Genomic DNA, 14024 nt, shown 5'->3' on the forward strand with positions numbered 1-14024 from the left:
AGCGTTAAAAAACAACGGCTTTTCCACACACAGAATCGAAAAGGCACGAAGACCACAAAAAACAACAAAAGAAATAAAAGAAGACGAAAAACCGATTGCCAAAACCACTCTACCGTATATTAAAGGCACAACAGAGAAGATAAGCAGGGTCCTGAGAAAACACAAAATAGAGACTGTCTTCAACACCGACAGAAAAATCGCAAACATATTACCATCTGCCAAGACAAAGATTCCCCTAGAAAACCAAGGAGTATACAAAATTCCCTGTGGAGAATGCGATAGAGCCTATATTGGACAGACAAATAGAAGGATCCAAGTAAGACAAGAAGAACATCGCAATGCCATCGAACGAAAAGAAACGACGTCATCCCTAGCCCAGCATTCTTTAGCTACAGGACACAAAATTGACCTCAAACATACGGTAATGTTAGCGAATGTCGAAAACAAGAGAAAACGAATTATCAGAGAAGCAATAGAAATAGAAAAACAAGAAAATAATTTAAATTCTCGAGACGATGCCCAAAGATTGCCAAAAACATGGAAAACAATTATCCCGAAGAATAACGCAAGAACGGAATCGACCAAGACCCCGCCCACTGACCTGCGCACCGGACCTATTACAAGAGCGCGCGCAACACGCAGTAACTACAAAAGCCAGCTGCCTAACACCCGTAGCTGTTCCCGTGCGCTCTCATTAACTGACCAATCGGCGCACCGGACACATCTCAAACACACAGGAAAAATTGTCCATTGGTTGGAAATAATAATATTTTCAACCTTTCGACAATTTAAATTTCCTATTGGTCCGATGCTTTGGAAAATCCATCTTACTACGTCATAATCCCAAAGACAAAGGATTTTTCTGTATAAAAGAAGGTGGATTTTCTATCATCGGCCAGTTCGAGCTCACCCTCGTATTTTAAGACTCTAGGTTCGGTGCTAGTACCCACCTAGAATCTGCCGTTTTATTTTACCTTTTGCTATTGATTGATATTGATATTTTTATGTGCATTTATTTGATATTTATATATTGATTTTTGTGTATTTTTCTGTACTTTCTGCTGTGGTATTTCCTTGGATCACGCACAGCGAAAGTACACATATATTTTGTGCTATATTTGCATTTGATTTATCTGTCGAATATATTTGTTGCGATATTTCTACTTGTAGATCATACGCTCCGAATCTATTCTCATTTATTTTCACGCTATTTTATTATTGCTGATATTTTACTGTTGGATACATTCGAAGCGATATTTCTCCTAGAGGATCATACGCTTTGGTGTATCATTTTTTTACTTGTTATTTTATTATTACATTTTCTGTCGTTAAATATCCTCATTGCGATATCTCTCCGAGCGGAGACCATACGCTTTGAGATATTATTATATTTTTCACTTGTGCTTTCTTTCCGTAAGTTAAAGAAACACAAGATTTTTTCGAGGATTCCTTCCGTAAGTCAAGGAATCTCTCACATTGCCAATTTATTGTTGCATATCATTGTTATTTTCTCTTTTTGTGTACACAAAACTTTTCTATTATCTATATATACCATATATATACATTTATCTCTGTATTTCGTGCAGATAACGTTCTTGTGGAACCTCTGTTATACAGATTACGCACAAGAGACGTTTGCACTTGTATTTATTGAACTGCATTTCTTTCTTATTGTCACTTTTCGATATATATATATACTTGTACATTGTGTCTGAGGTTTATTGTGGTATTTTACTTATGTAATCAAGCACTGCTAGCCTCAGACAAGCGGAATTGTGATAGTTTTACCTCTGAAACATACACGACTCCGCCATATCTCTCCGTATACAATCAGCAACGACCCAAATTGCTCGACGGAAAATGGTGGACACTCGTGGAACATCCAGGTCCAGTTCCGCTGACCGAAAGAAGCCCGTAGAGCAGGAGACGAGCCAATCCGCCGCCATCCACGCCTCTCGGCAACATGGCGCCCAACTCAAAACAGACGAACCCACTCCCCAACAGGAGTCAACAACAGGAGGTCCATCCACGAGCCAAACTCAAGCATCACCTGAGACGTGGATTAACACCCTCCTTCAAGCCCTGACAGCTCTGCAAATGGTACAACCGACCCAGACCAGACCACCCAAAATATGGACATCCAAACCACCCAGATTTGAAGGAAGAGAGACGGAGATTCCAACCCAATTCCTAGCAAGAATCGAGGACTTCCTAACCAAACACGATGTGGAAACAGACGACTGGGTGGATTACATAACTACTAACTCACTACATGGAGATGCACGGTCATGGGCAGAGAGTCACTATACAACCGGGATAGGTTATCAGACTTTTAAGACTCGATTCCTAGAAAAATTCGACGATCCAGCCCTCTTATCCGCCCTGACCGTCAAACTATATGGACAGCATCAGAAAAACGAGCCAGCCGACGAATTTGTGACACGGAAAGCAGCCTTATTCAAACGTCTTCTACCAGATATTCCCGAGGACCAAAGATGCACGGTAATAGCAAACCAACTCTTGCCTCAAATTAGAATCTGCCTCAGACTAGGGATGCCTAAGACGGAAGACAGCCTCCGAACCATCGCCAGAGAGATGGAAGCCGATGCTCAACACCTTCCGAACACACAAAGACCAGACAGGCAAAGCAACAATCAACCACCTAGACGATCGGAAACCATAAGAGACTGGCGAAATAGGAACCCTCACAACCGACAGAACAACCACAACCAAAACCAAAACCAAACTGAGCAGCCGGAAAACTCCAACAGGGGCACCAACTAAACCCTGTTGACGAAACGGTGCCCCAACTGAACCCCATCCAACATCAATCGAAGACAGCAGGACTACCCAATCTTGACGGAAGGATCAATAACCAACGAGTAAAGATACTAATCGATACTGGAGCCTCTGGGAACTTCATCCACCAGAGGCTAATCCAAAGAGGGGGCCTGCAGACTCGACCAGGAACAATTCAGTTGGCGTGCACGGACAGCACGTCCCACAGTTTGGGGACTGCAGACGTCGAAGTATTTCTGGACAACTTCTCCACAACCGTAAGATGTACAGTACTAGAAAAACTCAATCATGATGTTGTGCTTGGTATGCCATGGCTGGAACAAGAGGAAGCGAACCTAGACATCCCCCGCAAATGTCTACATGTGGGCACCTCAACCAGAACCACGTTATACTGGAAGAACCATGGCAAGAGGAATGCAACCAAACAGGCCCTAGAAGCTCACCAAGCCCCAGCCTTCGCCTTCCCGACCATCCAACAACTGATCAACGAGTACAGCGACGTTTTCGACGACCGTCTACGCCAACCCACGACCAAAGCTACCGAAATGGAGATACAAGTGACCGACAGCCGACCAATCAATATAAAACCATACAAGTACTCCACCGAAAAGAAGAGAATTATGTTCAAAGAAGTGAGGGAGATGCTAGCCGCAGGAGTCATCAGACCAAGCAAATCACCATACAACAGCCCTGTGGTGATTGTTTCGAAGAAAGATGGCACCCCTCGCTTCTGCGTGGATTACAGAAAACTCAATGGAATTACGGTCGACGAAGCCTCAAGTATGCCGCCAATACACGACAGCATAAAAGAAATAGGCACGGCACAAATCTTCTCCACACTGGACTTGAAAAGCGGATTCTGGCAGGTCCCACTCCACAAGGACTCCAGCTCCAAAACCGCCTTCAGCCTACCTGACGGATCTGCATACGAATTCACGGTGATGCCCTTTGGACTCAAAAACGGCCCAGCAGTGTTCCAAAAGCTAGTAACCAGCGTTTTTGCCGGATACATTGACGAGTTCATTAAAGTTTATATGGACGATATCATAATTTACTCAGAGGACTGGACACAACACAAGAAACACTTACATCTTGTACTGGAAAGATTGAGGACACACGGACTATGGGCATCACTAAAGAAATGCAGATTCGCCACCGACGAATTGGAATACCTAGGCCATAAAGTGACATCCAACAACACACAACCCCTGGAGAAACATGTAGAAAAGATCAGAGGATTCACCACACCGAATACCATGAAGCAGCTACGAAGCTTCATCGGGACGGCTAACTGGCTACGAGATTTTATCCCTCGATTCGCAGAAGTCATTACGCTGCTAACCAACCTCACCGCAGGCAACAAGCGACGTCTAAAATGGGACTCAGCAGCAGAGGACGCATTTAACAAAATCAAAACTGCAATCGAAGGAAAACTCCAACTACATAGACCAGATACCAGCCGACCATTCAACCTCCAGACGGACGCTTCAGACATTGGTATGGGAGCCGTACTCTTCCAGGGAACTCCAGAGAAAAAAGAAGTCATCGCCTACGCTTCAACCAAATTGAAACCCTCAGAAAAACGTTATCACATCAACGAGAAGGAGTGCCTAGCACTGGTCTGGGCACTAAAGAAATACAAACACTTCCTCCAGGACCAGCACTTTACCCTCTACACGGACAGCCAAGCCTTACTATGGTTAAACCGCTTCAAAGAGGATAAAGCCAAGCTATCCAGATGGGCCTTACTCCTACAGGAGTTCAACTTCTCCATAAAACACATACCAGGAAAAGAAAATGAACTACCTGACCATCTCTCCAGAAATCCTGCCACCGAGAGGGAAGAAGAAGACGAGGACCTGGACGAAGAAGTGAAACGTTTGAGCTGGCCAACCAACACAACAGAAAACACAGGCGATGATCCATTTCCACTACTATGCATGCTGGAGGACGTGGAAGAAGGCCAAAACGACCCAATATTGGATGACATAACAGACCTACCGTTACAAGAAAGAATCCGCAGAAGTCACACACTCTACCCCGGAATGTTACGACTCAAACGACGATGGCACAGAATCACAGGAAGAGGACCCAGGAGCGAAGCAGAAACTCACTTCCTCCGTGAATTTACCATAGTAGACGACGCAGCCTACTACGTGTCAGACCCGAATCGCAGAGCATTAGTCGTAATGCCTTCCTACAGGAGAGAGGTAATCAAGACATACCACGACTCCGAAGAGGCGAACCACCCAGGGCAGGACGAGACCATCCGGGCCATTAAGCGGCACTACTACTGGCCAACCTTATCCAAAGATGTCCGGAGCTACGTCCGATCCTGCCTAACATGCGCCACGACCAAAGCCGCCGCACGTCAACCAGCAGCCCCCATCATACCACGAGAACCCAACAACCCATGGGAACGGGTTGCCTTCGATGTCCTAGGACCCTACCCAGTTGCCCGTGGAACAAAGAACCGGTTCATTCTACTAGCCACGGACTGTCTAAGCAACTGGGTAGAATTCAGATGTGTTCCAGTAGCAAAAAGCCGGCAGGTGATAGCTTTCCTACAAGAAGAGGTCTGCAGCCGCTGGGGGAAACCAAGCACCTTGATCACAGACAACGGGCCCCAATTCCGGACAGACGCCTGGGAAAGATTCCTGCAACGCAACCGCATCACAGGAGAATACAGCCCAATCTACCACCAAAGGGCGAATCCAGTGGAACGCCGTGTCCAGGAGCTGAAAAAAGGCCTACGGACCCGATGCACCTCAGCCGACGACCCAAGATGGGACACGTACGTGCCAGACATCATTTTCAGCATGCGGACCCGAATGAATGAAGCCACACAAGAAACACCTGCCGAGCTACTACTAGGATATCTGCCAAAACGATCCGAAGAAACGGAAAGAGAAAGAAGAGACGCCAACACCGCAGCCAGACGTCAGGAAAGAGTGACGCAAGCTGTACAAAAGGCCACGGTATATGCCAGAAACCTGTTCCCGGATAACCCAAATGCACCACCCGCAAGGAAATACATCCCAGGGGAACAAGTCCTAGTACGCAACCACGTAAAAGGAAATTTTGGAGCCACATGGACAGGGCCACATACCATCCTGAGGGTCCTAGGGAACCATACCTACGAGGTACACCGCGACCAGGACATAAACCGGACCATCCATGTGGACGACATCCGACCTGCTCCTCCGCCTAGGGACGAACCAGCAGATCAAGAATGAGAAAAACAGAAGACATGAAATATTTCTTTCCTTTTTGTAAACAATGTAAAATCCTGTAAAGAAAATCTGTCTGTTTTATAAATAAAAATTTGCACCACCTAGAGTCTTCGAAAGGGGGGGGGATGTTCCCGTGCGCTCTCATTAACTGACCAATCGGCGCACCGGACACATCTCAAACACACAGGAAAAATTGTCCATTGGTTGGAAATAATAATATTTTCAACCTTTCGACAATTTAAATTTCCTATTGGTCCGATGCTTTGGAAAATCCATCTTACTACGTCATAATCCCAAAGACAAAGGATTTTTCTGTATAAAAGAAGGTGGATTTTCTATCATCGGCCAGTTCGAGCTCACCCTCGTATTTTAAGACTCTAGGTTCGGTGCTAGTACCCACCTAGAATCTGCCGTTTTATTTTACCTTTTGCTATTGATTGATATTGATATTTTTATGTGCATTTATTTGATATTTATATATTGATTTTTGTGTATTTTTCTGTACTTTCTGCTGTGGTATTTCCTTGGATCACGCACAGCGAAAGTACACATATATTTTGTGCTATATTTGCATTTGATTTATCTGTCGAATATATTTGTTGCGATATTTCTACTTGTAGATCATACGCTCCGAATCTATTCTCATTTATTTTCACGCTATTTTATTATTGCTGATATTTTACTGTTGGATACATTCGAAGCGATATTTCTCCTAGAGGATCATACGCTTTGGTGTATCATTTTTTTACTTGTTATTTTATTATTACATTTTCTGTCGTTAAATATCCTCATTGCGATATCTCTCCGAGCGGAGACCATACGCTTTGAGATATTATTATATTTTTCACTTGTGCTTTCTTTCCGTAAGTTAAAGAAACACAAGATTTTTTCGAGGATTCCTTCCGTAAGTCAAGGAATCTCTCACATTGCCAATTTATTGTTGCATATCATTGTTATTTTCTCTTTTTGTGTACACAAAACTTTTCTATTATCTATATATACCATATATATACATTTATCTCTGTATTTCGTGCAGATAACGTTCTTGTGGAACCTCTGTTATACAGATTACGCACAAGAGACGTTTGCACTTGTATTTATTGAACTGCATTTCTTTCTTATTGTCACTTTTCGATATATATATATATATATACTTGTACATTGTGTCTGAGGTTTATTGTGGTATTTTACTTATGTAATCAAGCACTGCTAGCCTCAGACAAGCGGAATTGTGATAGTTTTACCTCTGAAACATACACGACTCCGCCATATCTCTCCGTATACAATCAGCAACGACCCAAATTGCTCGACGGAAAATGGTGGACACTCGTGGAACATCCAGGTCCAGTTCCGCTGACCGAAAGAAGCCCGTAGAGCAGGAGACGAGCCAATCCGCCGCCATCCACGCCTCTCGGCAACATAGCGTCACTTCCACTCGAACATCGACAAGAAGCAGACCATCCAGAGAGACTTGAAAATGGCAAGTGAGATCTTGCCGAAACGTCGTCAAAATGGTTTTTATCAAAACCAACAACATTTAACGCGGAGTCAAACCCGGAATACCATTGATATAACATACAGCTCCCGCGGAAATATCAAAACTAACATATATATATATATATATATATATATATATATATATATATATATATATTGGGTTTTAAGTAAAACTGTTTAAGGTTGGTTAAGCTTTCGAGTTTATTAAACTCTTTCAAAACATACTAAAAATTAAAACAAAAAACTACATTAGACAATTTGGAATAATCCCTTTTTTTGTGTAACTTTTAAGGTTCTTCTTTTATTTAAAAGATTACTGTATATAGCACTAAGATTTTCAATGTCTTCTCTTTCGTTTAAGGTGTTTTGTGTAGTTTTAATTAAACACATTTCTAGAAACAGTCTTTTGTTGTAATTTCTTTCCCTTCTCAATATTTCTGCTTGATCATAGTTAGGCGTGTGGCCCATCGTAATATAATGTTCACTTAATGCACAGGCTTGTACTTTATTCAGATTAATGTCACTCTTGTGCGATGTTAACCTTCCGGACAAATTTCTGGACGTTTCTCCAATATATTGTATTGCAATATATAATGCAGTGAACGGCTAAATTATGGAATATTATCATTATTTCGAAAACCGTCGAGTTTTGAGGGAAATCCGGAAACATGTCGATTTTTGTTATAAAATACCCATCTTATAACGTACATGGAGTAGGGATGACGTCACCGGTGTGGGTATAGTGACATAACGGTTAATTTTTTAAATAGAAATTGGTATAATGCGACACCTGATTTGAAGGATAATTTAATTCTCTATTTAATGACATTATATTTAAAAAAGAATGGGCGCATTCTGTGAGAATGGTATTTGGAGAAGGCGATATAATTTCGAATTGTACGAGAAGTATAAAAAAATAGTAAATGGTAGAGATGTAATATCCTTCATAAAAATAGGTAGGCTTAGATGGGCTGGACATGTGTTAAGAGCAAATGAAAATTACCCACCCAGACGAACTCTATTATCGGTCCCAGTGGGAAATAGGAGTAGAGGCAGACCACGACTGAGATGGAGGGACGGTGTGGACGAGGACGCAAGGAAAATCGGCGCGGCAAATTGGCAACGGTTGGCGATGAACAGAAACGACTGGCGAAATAGACTGGGGAAGGTCAAGGCTCAAATAGAGCTGTAGCACCACTGATGATGATAGTGATATTTAAAAAAGCAAAAATAAGTAAAAATAATAATGGACACAATATTATTTTTAGTTATTTTTGCTTTAATCTCTCATAAACACTTAAACTTTTTGTAAAATGTTAATTCAAGCAAGTGATAGTGGCATAGTTACTGTAATATATTTTTTTTTATTTAGAATTTCCGCATCAACCATTAACGGTTATTAGCGGGTTTTACAGATTTTACAGTTGTTATTAAATATACTAATTACAAATTGCGTATTAAATTATAAATAATAAATTACCAAATTACAAAATGACATATAATATAACTTAAATTTTGTGTAGTAAACGTATGTCCTTCTTCTGGTACGTTGTTGATGGCTCTTTCATAGGAATAAAGAGGACATTCAATCAATATATGAACTTTGATCAGATAAAAGGCATTCGAGCATTCAACCTTATATCAATCAATATATGTTGAACAGTTATTGGACATTCACAATAGAAACATTCAGGTGGTAGTTCTTTTGTTATGAGATGCTGGTGAGTTAACGTTGTATGTCCAATTCTTAGTCGGTTTATAATCACCTGTTGCCTTCTGTTTTCTGGAAATTGTAGTTTAGTGCCAATCCTAGTTTTAACGGTTTTAAGGTTAGCCTTATTAGAATTCCACATTTGTTACCAATTTTTTACACAGTGCTGTTTAATAATGATCTGGATATCAATGAATGGAATTGTAGTCATTATTTCAGTTTGCTCATCAGTAGCCGCTTTCTTTGCTAATTCATCTACTTTTTCATTTCCTGCGATACTTGTATGTGATGGTACCCAGAGAGATTTAACGTTCACGTGTCTGTTTTGTAGGTGATAAATTGCTAATTGCATTTGCTGCAGGATAGCATATACTGGATATATTTGCCTTAAGCTCTAAAAAACAGATAAAGAGTCAGTAATGATAAGAAAGTTTGAGTTTGCATGACTCTTGTCATGTCTAATGCTTTTAAAATGGCGATTGCTTCTCCAGTGAAAATGCTGCAGAATTGAGGGATGCGAACTGCATATTCAGACTTTCCTAGAATAAAGGCCGCTATAGTTCGTTGTGTAGGATAAGAATGTGTCAGCTGCTCCATGTCAAAACCATATCTCGTTAATCGTTCTTTAAGGGGTGGATATTTAATTTGTTGATGGCAATAAGTAGATGGATATATTTTGTAAAGAAGTGGATAGTTTGTGTTATTAGGGTTGGAAGACAGTCTCGCGGCATAATTTAAAGAAATGTGTTGTCTTCGTATTGATAGGGGGGATTCATCTAGGATAACCTGAAAACTTGAAACAGGACTAGTTCAGTAAGCACCCAGAATAAGTCTTAAACATGTGTTTTGTTTAATGTTTAGTTTTTGAAGAATATAATTACTCGCAATTGAATAGCATATTGCACCATAATCCAGTTTACTTCGGATTAATGATTGGTATGTATGCAGGAATTTTAGGGTGTCCGCTCCCCAAGATCAGTTTGATAGCATTTTAAGGAGATTTATTTTAGATTGGCAGGATACGACTAGCTTTTTAATATGTTCTGTCCATGTTAGCTGACTGTCCAGTCTCAGGCTAAGAAAGTCAATGCTCTCTACCTGTATTAGGTTGATACCATTTAGAGTAATATGTACAATAATTTGCAATCAGTTTTTCTTTTATTGAATACAATGAAACGAGATTTATCACCTGAGAACGTTGTTAAGTACGGACCTGCTCGCGCACATCGTAGTTTAAACCCTACTAATTGTGCGCCTGCGTCACGATACACCCCGATCGAACCGAACACGCTCCATCGGAGAGGGTTGCTTACGCCGAGATGAACAAGAGAATGACTACACCCCCGCTTCAATGAAGACATATTTAAATTATATTTAAGTTATTATATTATACAGGTAGTTTGTTGTTTATAGTGTTTATTTAATAAATTTATACGTGAAATTCTAAAAATCTTTCACACACGCTCTTCCATGGTCCTTCCAGCACGAATAAATAACTATTATCAGCAGTTATAAAGAAAACAACATCTTTATTCTTCAATATACGACGCCATATTTGCCGACTAACAACCCCACGACGCTTCATTTTACCTAAAAATTGGTTGGGTACACTAAAACTGGATAAAAACAAGGTCAGTCCATTCCTTTTACCATTTTCAAAACATTTACGGTCTCTATTTGATTTATTTTACATGGTTTTCAAACCAAATTAATACATTTTATTATTTCGAATAGTGATATAATTTACATTAAATATCTTACCTACTCTCGTATTCATTGTGAATGTGCTAAACTGATTTTATTATACCAAATTTTAACTGATACAATCGTTAATACATACATAATATTTTTAATAACTAAAACATTTATCGCTATTGTCTCTACTTGAATTAAACATATTTTTATTCACTTTTACAATCATAGTTCATCACAATTTTATAGAAGCTTACCTAGATGCCTAGATATTTATTTCTTAAACAACAAACACATTTTCGTAATTTAAACCTGTATAATATAGTATAATTACATTACACACATTACACTTCATCCCTTATAGTAACATACATATTTATTTTATTATTTACATCTTCACATATTTATCATGTCTGATCAAAACAAAATTAAGAGAATAGCCGCTAAAGGTGCTCTTACTCGCTTTACAACATACTTTAGAAACATAGAACATAATGAAATTATCGACCTCGTAGACTTGGAAAATCGGTTATCCAAAGCCGAAGAGCTTTTAGAGGTTTTTAATGAGGCTCAACTGCTTATTGAAACTAATGACCCTGACTGTGTCAAACAATTACTTGTAAATAATCATATTAAAGCCATCTTTAATTTACCGGTTATTACAAAAGAATCAAATCAATGTCTCAGACAACTTCTAGACAATACTCAAAAACATTTACGCGCTTTAGAAGTTTTGCAACGCCCTACACAACACTGGGATGATTTGATTATTTACTTATTGACAACAAAATTTGATAACTCAACAAAACGGTGTTGGGAATCACAAAATTGTACAGGCAACATACCAATTTTAGACGACTTATTAAAGTTTTTAAAAGAACGATGTCGTATTTTAGAATCATTAGACAACTATAATGACAATAAACAAGACCGAAATCCACCACGTTATAAACATAACAAGACTGACACAAGATCTTTTATCTCTAGCACAGAAAACAGGTTAAAATGTATTTTTTGCAATAAAGAACACAAAATATATTATTGTCCTGACTTTTTAAAACTAAATCCTACTAATAGGTTAAACAATGCAAAACGTTTACGTTTATGCATTAATTGCCTTGGCACAGGCCATCCTACTAAGGATTGTCGTTCTGCTGGTTGCAGAAAATGTGGAAAGATCCACCACACTATGTTACACTTTGAAAATTCACAATCAAATTCTCTCATCACAGAAAATAACTCTTCGCCTCAAACTTCATTATCTTCCAATATTCCAAACCCTAGTATACAGTCTAATGAATCTTCTTCTACCTCGACCTTTTCTTCAACTCATCATATCAGTTCAACTATCTACACTCCTGTTCAACCGTATATTTTACTTTCAACTGCCGTAGTCAACGTATTTGACAAGTTTGGCAACTTACATAAATGTAGAGTGCTATTAGACAACGGAAGTCAATCTAATTTTGTATCTGAGAAACTTTGTAATATTTTACAACTTTCAAAGAAAAAAATTAACACTTCTATCTCGGGAGTTAATCAATTAACTCACAATATTAATTTCCGGATTACACTAACATTTAAATCACATATTAACAATTTTTCGAGAAAGATATCCTGTCTAGTTTTGCCCAAAATAACAGGGAACTTGCCCTATAGACACATCAATCGTTCTCAGCTCAATATTCCAACAAATTTACTTCTAGCTGACCAGAATTTTGAAAAACCTGGTCCAGTAGACCTTCTTATTGGTGCTGACACATTCTGGGATATTTTAAGCGTAGGACAAATTAAACTTGGTCGTGGGTTACCTATCATTCAAAAAACCACTCTTGGTTGGATAATCTCTGGCCCCATTCCAACAAAGATTCAACATCACTCCCCACAAAATTGTTATTTTTCTTCCACAAGTCAATTAGATGTACAGCTTACAAAGTTTTGGGAACTAGAGGAATGTCCTAAAACCAAGTTTGTTTCCGAAGAAGACACCTATTGTGAAAATCACTTTAAGCAACACATTTCTCGCCATTGTGATGGTCGTTTTATCACTACTCTTCCTCTAAAAGAATCTCCATCAATCTTAGGGGATTCTAAAACTTCTGCTAAAACACGTTTTCTAAACTTAGAGAGAAAACTTGAAAACAACATTCAATTAAAATCAGAATATCATAACTTCATACTTGAGTACATTAAACTTGGCCACATGTCCCTAACACGGGACGCTGACGATAATTCTGGATTCTTCTTACCTCATCATTGTGTTTTCAAGGAATCATCAACCAGCACAAAATTAAGAGTTGTATTTGACGGTAGTGCAAAAACTACCACAGGCTACTCATTAAATGACATTATGTATGTCGGTCCTCACTTACAAGATTACTTATTTTACATTTTACTTAGATTTCGACAACATAAATTGGTACTAGGGGCAGATATCACTAAAATGTATCGTCAAGTTTTCATAACGCCAGAACAACGTTATCTTCAAAAGATCCTTTGGAGATTTAATACAAATGATGAGATTTCTGTCTACACACTAAACACTGTTACATATGGCACTGCATCAGCAGCATTTCTTGCCATTAGGTCTCTTCATTAAATTGCCTACCGACATATCTCCGAACACCCAAAGGTTGCTTCTATCATTTTACATGACTTTTATGTAGATGACTTACTAACTGGCTGCGAGACATCTGAAGAACTCAGAGAAATCAAGGAAACCATTTCAGACTTATTATCTTCTTACGGTTTTCCTCTAAGAAAATGGACTACTAATGATTCGTCTTTACAAATTCATTCTGATCCTGAATTCCTCTCTATTGGTTCTGACGAACACAACAAAACACTAGGATTACTCTGGAATCCGTCTTCTGATTCCCTACAATATTCTATAAATCTCTCCACAACAAACTCAAAGGTTAGCAAAAGACAAATTTTGTCTTGTACAGCACAAATATTTGATCCTTTAGGGCTACTTTCACCAGTAATAGTTACATCCAAAATTATTGTTAAAGAGCTCTAGAAGCTCAAGATAAGTTGGGATGAGTCTGTTCCTGAAAGTATTTACACACTTTGGACGAAATAGTACTTTG

At 39.2% G+C, this 14024-nt stretch overlaps 2 protein-coding genes across 3 annotated transcripts in view; both read left to right on the forward strand.

The window, feature by feature from the left end:
* The window catches only part of LOC140443479 (ras-GEF domain-containing family member 1B-like), a 1395894-nt gene that overhangs the window by 523461 nt on the left and 858409 nt on the right, over window positions 1-14024 (forward strand). The window contains exon 1 of one of the 2 annotated variants that reach the window (XM_072534789.1): window positions 10618-10871. The exons of the other annotated variant lie outside the window; for it this stretch is intronic. The gene's annotated coding sequence lies outside the window, so the exon portion shown is untranslated. Of the gene's footprint in view, window positions 1-10617; window positions 10872-14024 lie in introns of those variants that run through there. 2 annotated transcript variants of the gene reach the window in all.
* On the forward strand, window positions 11342-13531 carry LOC140444382 (uncharacterized). The gene has a single exon (XM_072536135.1). The coding sequence runs from the start codon at window positions 11342-11344 to the stop codon at window positions 13529-13531; it is 2190 nt and encodes a 729-aa protein (XP_072392236.1).

This window comes from Diabrotica undecimpunctata, chromosome 6 (assembly GCF_040954645.1).
Source record: "Diabrotica undecimpunctata isolate CICGRU chromosome 6, icDiaUnde3, whole genome shotgun sequence".
NCBI lineage: Eukaryota > Metazoa > Arthropoda > Insecta > Coleoptera > Chrysomelidae > Diabrotica > Diabrotica undecimpunctata.